The sequence below is a fragment of the Pelobates fuscus genome, chromosome 7, assembly GCF_036172605.1.
Source record: "Pelobates fuscus isolate aPelFus1 chromosome 7, aPelFus1.pri, whole genome shotgun sequence".
Classification (NCBI taxonomy): domain Eukaryota; kingdom Metazoa; phylum Chordata; class Amphibia; order Anura; family Pelobatidae; genus Pelobates; species Pelobates fuscus.
The window spans coordinates 124,545,077-124,555,675 of NC_086323.1; the positions used below are offsets into that span (position 1 = coordinate 124,545,077).

Sequence of the window (10,599 nt, forward strand, 5' to 3'; positions counted from 1 at the left end):
TCATCGCTGTGATATGTTTTACTGTTTTGAAACACTAATATTTGTGTTCAGCGAAGTCTCCCGAGTAAAACAGTACCCCCATGTACAGGATTTAGGGTGTCATAGAAAGTTACAGGGTTAAACACAGTGCTAGCAAATTAAAATATCTGGACTTTTGGCCTGGGTTGGCAGGCAGGTCCCTCAAATTGCAATCATTAAAATTACTTAATTAGGTAAAAATATTACATAAATATGCACGTAGAATTTTAATATATATACATATTTATATATTTGACGTCTACGTGTATATTTATGAAATTATTTATGTAATTATGTATGTGGACATATGTATATTTCGTATTATTTTTATTTATTTATTTATACATAGATATATATATCATTACATTCTAAGTGTATTTTGATATAAATATATATATATCAATATCAAAATACTGTTAGAATAAAACTGAATATATATATATAATTTTTTTTTAATTATTAAAAATTATTTTTATTTTTTGTTATTTATTTTTATTAACATATTATTTGTATTTTATAATAATATATATATACCATATATATAGTTATTATATATATTGTATATATTCGTGTGTAATTTAAATATAAGTGTATTTTTATAATTATATACGTATATATAAATATAAAAATACACTTAGTGTGACATTATATATATATGATATATATACATATATTATATATAGGTATATATAGATATAATACATGTATATATAGCATATATATACACATATTATTTTTTTTTTTTTTTACACAGATTTTTTTTTTACACTTTATTTTGGATTTTTCACTTGCAGGGAGACTGCCTGTCAGCACAGACAGTCCCCCTGCAGGCAGACACATGGACACCTATTGAGGTCATGTGATCGAGTGATCACATGGCCGTGGGGTCCTGATCTGCCGAGGGGGGACTGCCCGGGCAGACAGGCAACCCCCCTGGACCGGGAGGAGAGCTGATCGCCGCCGTGGGACCGACGGCGATCAGGTAAGTAGCCCAAAACCGTTATGACGGTTCAGGACCGTCAGCGGTCCAAACGCACGTTTTACCGCTGACGGTCCTGAACCGTCAGCGGTCGTTAAGGGGTTAATTGCTTAATGTTTTGTTTGTAAAAAGCTTTAAATAAAGATTTTTCAAAGAAAAAAACCCCTCAAAATATCCATTCCTCCATCTCAAAAAGTACTAAGAGAAATATTCAGACAGACACAAAGCTGAGATTAATTTATACAAGTGATATGATGAGGTATGACTTTATTTTAGCTGAGCTGTGGGTACTAGCAATTCTTCTGTATCCAAATCATCCTACGATCATACCACTAATGTGATTCGCAAATCAGTGTTGTTTTAGCTCAGTCTGTATTTTTGTGGTTTCTTTGACCTCCCTTTACCGCTTTCATGAAAGATTTTAGTAAGCTTTAAGATGTGACTTCTGGGAACTGCAAGAAAAATAAATGTATTAAGGACTAAGCATTAATTATGTCAGAAACAAATGAAATTGCACTCAAGATAAAACCTAGATAACACTGTACTTGTTGTAATAATGTTGGAGAAGCTTTCCGAATGATTTTTTCAATATGTTAAAATATCAAAAACATAAACCATACTTAAAAAAAAAAAATGCATCAATATATCAAACTATTACTAAATTAAATATTCACTAATTTTCAAAGTTTATCATTTGGAAAACCTAACAATAATAAAATTGAGTCCCCCCTCCTCCCACCCCAAAAACACAATACATAATAGAAAACTCAAAATATTATATATTATAATACAGCAAAGGGTAACAATACTTCAATATCACTAACTGCAAAAAGCCATAAAGGCACTTCATGCATACCTCTTTAAAAACAAAAAACAAAACCACTAAACAAAGAGTTTAAAAAAAATACAGCAAAGGGGATATAAAACATGATATCTAAAATATATATATTCACATGTATAAAATCCAGTAGATTATAACAAAAAAAAGTCAAGATCTTTAGTTCTTTAAAGGAACACTAACGATGTAGATCTGTATTCCAAACACTATAGTGTATCTCTGCCCCCCAATGGCAAATAAAAGGTTAAAACACTTATTTTTTTATATATATATTTTTTTTTACTTACCTGATTCCAGAGATCCCTTGGTGCTGGATCAAGCTCCTCCTTTGCCGACGTCCCAACAATCTGGAAACCTGATGCGCATGAGCTATATAGCCACTAGAGGCAGTCTTAACCCTATAGTGTAAACATTGCAGTTCTCTAGAACTGCAAGGTTTTACATTGCAGCATTAAAGGGCCAGGGACACTGCACCCAGATGACTTCAATTAGATGTTGTGGTCGGTGTGCCTGTAGTGTACCTTTAATACAGTGTAATACAAAGAAGTGAATAGATAGCGCTATACCCACTCATATCAATATATAGCAGCACCTTATAAAGTGCACTGGCTGAACACTATAACACAATAAATATAAAAATATAGGTGCATTAAATTCAAGTGCACCTAAATTGTAATAAAAACCTTTAAATATGGCAGCTGTACAGGGCCCCTTAATCTGCAAGGGGCCTTCAGCACCTGCCCCTTGTACCCTCTGTACAAGACGTTTTCAGCTGTGAAGCGAGTGGGTCACCTCTGCCATACCTCCATGAATTCTACCAAACTAGGTTCTAAATTGCAAGTGAGACTCAGAGCTAGAACTCATCATCCACATTGTATATAGCAAATTAAATGTGAGGCTATAGAATCCTTTGGCAAAAGTTGGGTTTCTGCATGAATTGGTAATACAATGTCATCTCATCTTCATCAAAGTCAAAAAGTATAGACAAACTCAATGTGCTTAAGCTAACAATTATAATCTTTTATATCTTTATAGAACACATTAAACATTCATAGTGCTGTGGAAAAAAGTAAGTAAACAACTGGATTTAATAGCTAGTTGATTTTCCTTTGGCAGCCATTCTGTAGTGGATTTATTTTGAGGTTTATGATCATTGTCCTGCTGCTAGGGAGGTGCATGGCAAAAATATTCAGTTTGGTTCGGCATTCCAAAATTCGGGACAGATTAGGGTTAGGGTTACCCTACCCCTATCCTAACCATACTCCAACCACTAACCCTACCCTACCTCAACTACTAACCCTACCCCAAACCCCAACCCTCTTTTGTTTTGCCACTGTTCAGAAATCCAAAGCACTTTCGGCAATTCGGAAGCATCTGAAATTCGTCCGGATTTGCATTCAGAACGAAACGAATTGCACGTCTACCTGCTGCATCACATCACTTGTACTGAGCTTCAGCAGGTGAAACAGATATTATTATTATTTTTTTATTTTTTTTTTATTCTTTATTTTGGTCGTACAGAGTTAAGTACAAGCTTACGTAATGACTTAATAACTGAGAACAAGAGGCAAAATAACAATAATAAAACAGTTACGGTCAAGAGGTGCTGCACTTTTTTTTTTTTTTAAAGAAAAAGGAACAAGCTTATTCACAGTAAGCTAATATGTGAGCAGTGAGGTAATAACGACATGTAAATTGCCAATGAGGTTTAACTAGACGTAGATGAAGGTAAGCATGCTGAGTCTATGGGCAACTTAGTCCAGCTTTTGTGAGAATTCCTCTGGGTATGCATTCAACTGAGGATAGAAGATCACCCAGGTATCCTGTATCCCTGCCCACCTTAGTAGTATACCACCCCGGGCTGTACTGGGACGTATTAGAGACATCCTTAATGACCTGCCATGCCAATGTAATTTCTGCGTCTAGGCATAGTGTAGGGATAAGCATATGTCATTGACAAGGCAGAGTAAGTGAAATAGTGCAGGTCTGTTCATGAACAAGAGGTAGCATAGTATAAACTGTGGGAAGGAACAGAACCTGTAGCTCCAGCATGGCGGTCAGCCTAGCCTATCCCGTGCACCGGGAAATCACAGTCCCACATGTTGTGTGTTTCCTTCTGCAGAGCCGTTAATGTCTGCTGCGGGTCTGGGGTCTGCAGTTGCTTCCTCCTTCTCTCTCCATCTTGATTCACCTCACTCCTATGTCTCCTGATGGTGTATAGCCGCCAGGTTCGTCGGCATCCCGCCGTGTTCACGGCTGCTTTCCTGATGCGTTGTCGATGCGGCTTCTGCCTTCTCCATCTCGCCGGGACCTTGATGGAGGTAGCCTGGTGATGTGGGGTGCATCTAGTAAGATTAGTGGGAGTCTTACCGGGCTGTGGATTAGGCAGGTCCGCTTCCTCTCCAGCTTTTCCCAGAAAGCAGCAAAGAGGGCATCCAGGCGGTGGTGAAGAGTGGATGTCTCTTCATGCGACTCCAGGTGTCTCGTGGTGTCCGCCATTTTACAGACCTCTCTGGCTGTTTCTTCCGCGTGTAGTGTGATACCACGATGACCCGCTGGGTATTGGCAGCCGTCAGGGTGGAGACCGGGATCACCCCCACCGGTCCAAAGGGGGGGTAGCAGGGCGTCACTTTCACGCTTGGGGCAATGCCTTCGAAGCGCCTGTTAGGCCGAATTTTGCTTTGACCACTGGAGTGCTCGAGAGAATGCCGGGCTTGGTCCTCGGCCCCTCTGTCACGTCGTGGTGCGAAGGGTAAGTGTCAGGCTTAAGAGTAGTTGTGGTATTAAGACCGATTGACCATTTTGTGCAGTGTGTCTCAGGGAGCTCCCCAAACACATGTCCAGTCGCCATGCTGGTCAGGCCCCGCCCCCGAAACAGATATTCTAATACTATCTTGTAGGATATCATGATAAACTTGAGAATTCATTTTTCCTCGATGATAGCAATTGGTCCATGCCTCTAAGCAGCAAAGCAGTCTCAAATCATTATGCTCTCTCCCGTCCATGGTACTTAACCATTAGGATGATGGTTTCAAGTTGGTTTGACGCCATAAATAGTGCTTGGTGTTCTTTCCAAACAACTTAACATTAGTTTAATCAGCCCACAGCATTAGTATTCCAGTAGCTTTCTTGAGTGTCTGTCAGGGCTTAGCTAAGTTGGGAGTCCGGTATGCAGAGATATACTCTCACCCTTGCAAATAAACACAGACCAAGGTGACCAGATAAGGAACCACCTGACCTGTGAGTCTGTGCACGGGGGCTGTGCAGGATATTGCTCCAACTCGCAGTACAGGCAAGGAAACAAATAGGAGAATCGGCAAGGATAAGCCAAAAGTCAGAGGGTGACAGAATTCAGGATAAATGAGGCTAAGCTAAAGTTAGAGGTCAGGGCACACGATAAGAATAAGCCATGGTCAATGAACTGACACTGCCTTATACCTGGCTAAATGGGAATCAGCTTCAGGTGGGCTGAGATTGATAGGAACAGCCCCAGGCAAAATCCAGCCCCCAGTGCTAGAGACAAGGCAAGGATAAACATGATACAGAAATAAGAACTGAAGTGTGGCTCCGAGACAAGACAGAAGGACCACAGTTCAAAATACTTGTGCACTTGTGAAATGGGCACGTGAATCGTGACAGTGTCTAGGTGATTTGTGACAAACTTCAAGGTGATCTTTGACCCTGATGAAATAATTTATTTGCCCCCTCCCCCCCATCACAAGAATGTCCCTATCTGAATGCGTTGCCAGGTGGGAACCTATCATTTGCCCATCCTTGCAGGGTCGTGTTTGGCACTGAGCAATGTTTGTGTGCTTGAATGTAAGTCTGTTTTTGTATGGAGTATGTGTGTGTGAATGAAGGGGTGTATTTTTTTTCTAGTGTTGTATGTTTTTTAGGGATGTGCATGGGGAAAAATTTCGGTTCGGTTCGGCATTCCGAAATTCGGGACTTCGGCGGTTCGGCACTTCGGCAACTTTGGAATTTCGGCACTTCGGCAACTTTGGAATTTCGGCACTTCGGCGGGTGGGGGCCCTAAATATCAATAAAGGGGGGACCTATTGTTCTCCCCCCCACCTGCCGCTAAGGTTTGGGGGCCGGGGGGGGCCCTAAATATCAATAAGGGGGGGGACCTATTTTCCTCCCCCCTCCGGCCCCTACCCCTGAGCGGCGGATGGGGACCTCAAATACAAATAAGGGGGTGGGACGTATTGTCCTCCCCCATGGCCCCCACCCACCAATCAGAGTTCTCTGAGCTGAATTGCAGGGCGGGGCAAGGTTTTTTTTTGTGCTTGTTTTTTTTTGTGTGTCGATTATTATGGATTTTTATTTGGCCTTTTTTGGGGCTGAAAAAAAGAAGAGTTTAGAAGAAAGAAGACATCAAATGTTTTTTTTTTTTTTTTTTTTTTTTTACAGGTACTTAGTTAAAGGTCCCCCCTCATTTTTTTTAGGGTGAGGGGGGTAGGTAGGGGGTTAATTTTTTGGGGGGGAGGTGGTGACTAGGGGTTTGGGGACCCCTAGTCACCTGGGGGGGGTTAACATTTTTATTTAGGAACCCACCCACCGCTCATTATTTTTAGGATGAGGGGGGTAGGTAGGGGATATTTTATGTGGGAGGGGGGTGACCCGGGGGCGGGGGGGGGGTTACATTTTTATTTAGGGCCTCCACCCACCTTCCAGGGATGGGGGCAAAGGGGGAGGTCAATAGGCCCCCCCCCCCTAATTCTAAATTTAGGGCCCCCACCCGCCACACAGGGGTGGGGGCCAGGGGGGAGGACAATAGGTCCCCCCCCTTATTGATATTTAGGGCCCCCACCCACCGCTCAGGGGTGGGGGCCAGGGGGGAGGACATTAGGTCCCCCCCTTTATTGATATTTAGGGTCCCCACCCGCCGATCAGGGGTGGGGGCCAGGGGGGAGGACAATAAGTCCCCCCCTTATTGATATTTAGGGCCCCCACCCACTGCTCAGGGTATTTTTATTTCAGTTTTTTTTACAGTGAGCAGCCACAGGCCTTTCTAAAGGGTTCACATATTTTTTGTTGTACAGTAGCCCTCTTCCCTTACCGTTCACTTTGTGTGAGGTTCTGGCGAATTAGCTTAAGAGTTCCACTAACATGGTGGGAAAGCACAGAGACCAGGAACAAAAGCAAAAGGTGTCTAATATCTGACACTGTGGTTTAGAGATGGGAATCTCCTCGTGCGAATTGGGCTTTAAATGGAAATCTTAGGAGACGGATTATAAAAAGTCCAATCACTAATTAAAAATTGGTTAAATTGACTCACTGTTTTATTGCAGGCAAGGTATTAATAGCTCAGTACTGGAAAGATTCTGAGGCTCTAGTCAAAAAAAACAACTCTCTATGCAACTGACCTTGGCAAAAACTGTATTAGAATTAACACTGCCTTCGCTATGAAGTTAAGTGGGATAGATAGTTGGATTCAAAGCTTAAAACATTGGTCACCAAACCCTGCACATAGGCCATAAGTAATAATTAGTGTCTACATACAATCGAGATCATTATGCAATTAAAGTGAGATCAGCTCGGTCTCCTTTTTTGTGTGTGTGTTTTGTCTTTGTCTATTGGTATAGGCCTGTACATGTGTATCTTTAAACAATTGTTATTGTGTGTGTTTGTGGAAATGGGAATGTGTATCTGAGAGTATTCATCTGGGTGTCTGTTTCTGTTAAGATGTGTGAATGTGTGCCCCTTCCCTACCCCATCCAAAGAGGGATACAAAGAGGGAATAAAATGGGTATAACAAAAAAGGGGTACAGAAAATAAGGGGAAGGTCCCCTCAAAGGCAAGGAACAAACTTAGAAAACAAGTAGAACATTGCAATGTGGCTATCTATTAAATGTCTGTTAGTCTACCCTTTGTACAGCGCTACAGAATCTGATGGCGCTATATAAATAATAAAATAATAATAAAAAAATAATAATCTAAAAATGCAAATGGAGCGATGGACAAAGCAACACAAATAGAGAAATGGGTGACATTAAATACATAACCAGAATAAAAGTGCAAGGGGGGAAGCAAATACGAAAATGAGAAAAAAGAGCCTAAGTAGAATGTTGAGAGGACTGTACTATATAATACATTTTAAACATTTACATGAGCCATTAAATATGAAGGGGTCCCAAAGACATAAGTGATAATGACCTCAGTCGATTCAATGCATTAGCATTAGCTGAGCCTATTGTATTTACACTTTTCAGAATGCATCTCTATGGGAAGCATTTGGGATCTTCATATAAAGTAAAGATTGCAGGAGATTGACAGCCACTAAAGGTGTCCTTAGGAAGCAATGTTCAAGGAACAGGCAGTGCTTACTTTTCAGAAACACTTTAAGTTGTAGTGGTTCTGGTGCTAAGATGGTTCTTCCAAAATGTCATGCTAAAAAATACACGAATATTCAGATTGTATAATACTTCTTCTTCCATGCAGCACATTAAATAAAATACTATTAACACTATGATAAACATTTTATGTGATCAACCAGCATTTTGTTATATTAAAATTAATAGTATAACCTACGTAGGGGTTTATTGAGACTCTCCCTCGATGAGTGATGTCTTGTTCCGCGAGAATATCGTTTTTGTTTTCGCTGTTTACCAGAACTGTTAGTTGCCCCAGCTAAAATTGGAGGTGTTCTATTTCTGCTTCTACTGTCACTTCTGCTTCTGCTGCTGCTTGAACTCCTACCACAACGCTGCTGACCCTTGCTACTAAATCTCTTGTTGTACCTCCGTCGTAGTTTTATCCACCTTCTTCTCCAGGCCCGATATCTTCTTCTTTTACTGCTCCGGCTTCTGCTTAGCTTGCATGTCCTTCTGAGTCTGCATCTAGCATTTCTGTCTACACTTCTACCACTATTTCTGCTTACACTTCTACCACTTTTTCTGCTTGTTCTAAATTGTCCACTTCTGCTTTGAATGTGTTTTTTCCTGTTTCTCTGTGAATGTGTATGGGCTTCATTCCGCCACCTTCGAGCAGCCCACTCCAAGGTAGAATTTTCTACATTAGGTGGTTGGTTGGAGTGCCGTAAAGCTCCTGCTTCATGAATCCGATTATTGCTCCCACTATTTCTATGTCTTCTGTTACTCTTATGTGCCATACCTAAACAGTTTGTGCAGGTCTTGGTTCATTTGACTCTATCTTCTATTCTGCTCACTTTGTTTCACATTTGATATATTGCTTTGGTCAGACAATCTTGCATTTTTTTTAAATTACGGTAATCTTGGTCCACATAGGCTTTTGGATTGTTTCAATTTAAACAACTCCTGCAGGAAGCTGTAATGTGGAGGAAGACATTAGTTGTCTAGGAAGGTTCACGCTTTCTCCTTTTCAGGGATGCAACTAGTGACCACAGTGTGTGGCATTTTAACTAGTGACATAGTGTACACAACTATGATGCAATATGCATCATACTCAGGGTCATTGGTTGTTTAAGATGAAAGTCCATTGTCTGCCTGTCTATCTTTACACACAGAGAGAAATTGAGAGCAGAATTCAAAATACTAACCAAAAGCGCGCGCACACATGCAGCATATATAATTATCCCCATTCTCAAAATGTTAAGTTCTGATAATTCTAGGAGTTTTATAACGATAGCTTCTATTACAACCACTAACAGGGTTATTCCTTAGACTGAAAATTGCAGGAATTCAAAGTAAATTCTAAGTGAATTCCAAAATTTAGGTCCAAATAGCCAAATAAGAAAATTCTCCAAGTCAATTCTGTTTGGCTATTTTGGCCTTCAATATGAAATTTACTTTGGATGTCTGGAAATTCTCACTTTAGCGAATAACCTGTTGGTATACTGCCAAAAAGACTTTATTAGACTGTATTCAGCTCCCTCTAGGTAATCTCAATTGCCCCAATAGACCCATTCAATAGAAAATGATAACGGCAGCAAAATCTAACTTTTTCCTAGTTCACCCTGTGCTTGATCAATTATTACTCTTACCTAAATATTTGCCAGATACTTTGCACCAATAAAGTAATAAGAAAAGCAGGGACAAATTGCGTTGGTCTCTCTTCCCTACTTTTCACAGTACTTTATCGGTGCGGACAAGATAGAAAATACTTAGAGGACAGTAATGGTTTATCAAGATTAAAAGCTCTTTAGCTAGATTCTGCTACCATTCTCTCTTTCTAAGACTGGATCTATTGGGATATAAGGAGGCCCTCTAGTGGCGACAATTGAGATTACACAGAACGCAATTAAAAGAGTCTTTGATAAAGTATTTTTAGCTTAATATTCAGTGATTGCATTAGGTATCATTACTGAACTCCTGGAATTATTAGAACTTCAAGGAACACTATAGGAACCCAGCCCGCTTGATTGCAATAAAGTGTTCTGGGTGCCATGTGCCCATGATTTTGACCCTGTAGTTCAAAACATTGCAGTTCTGTCATACTGAAAGCCACTAGAGGTGCTTCTGCAAAATAGTGGAGTAGAACTCTGATTTCATTTAACCCCTTAAGGACACATGACATGTGTGTCATGTCATGATTCCCTTTTATTCCAGAAGTTTGGTCTTTAAGGGGTTAAATGGTCTCAGAGATTGGTGCATTGCAGCATATTTCCATGTGCACTAGCCTTCCGATGCTTTTCTATTCGAAACATTGGATTGGCTGAGATCATCTACACCAGTGGTAGTCAACCTTTTTCTACCTACCGCCCACTTGATGGAAAAATGTCCTTACCGCCCACCGTTTTTTGCGCAAGTGCAGAATATATTTTAGAAAGGAGGGTGTTTTA

The 10,599-nt window shown here is 40.5% G+C and overlaps 1 protein-coding gene across 1 annotated transcript; it reads right to left on the bottom strand.

Annotated features, from left to right (window-relative positions):
* Positions 1-1,261: 1,261 nt before the first annotated feature.
* LOC134568797 (vitellogenin-2-like) lies at positions 1,262-9,174 on the bottom strand. Its single transcript, XM_063427463.1, has 2 exons — positions 8,370-9,174; positions 1,262-1,449 (listed from the first exon to the last, which is right to left on the bottom strand). Exons 1-2 carry the CDS (start codon positions 8,947-8,949, stop codon positions 1,358-1,360), a joined length of 672 nt encoding a protein of 223 aa, XP_063283533.1. The 5' UTR covers positions 8,950-9,174; the 3' UTR covers positions 1,262-1,357.
* Positions 9,175-10,599: the final 1,425 nt, after the last annotated feature.

What these genes read in the sequence shown, in the direction of transcription:
- LOC134568797 (XM_063427463.1), bottom strand. Translation starts at nt 8,949, where the DNA reads ATGGCACATAAGAGTAACAGAAGACATAGAAATAGTGGGAGCAATAAT. An exon ending in GAGTCTCAATAAACCCCTAC is followed by an intron (nt 1,450 to 8,369) that starts GTAGGTTATACT and finishes TTTTTCTTGCAG; the next exon opens with TTCCCAGAAGTCACATCTTA.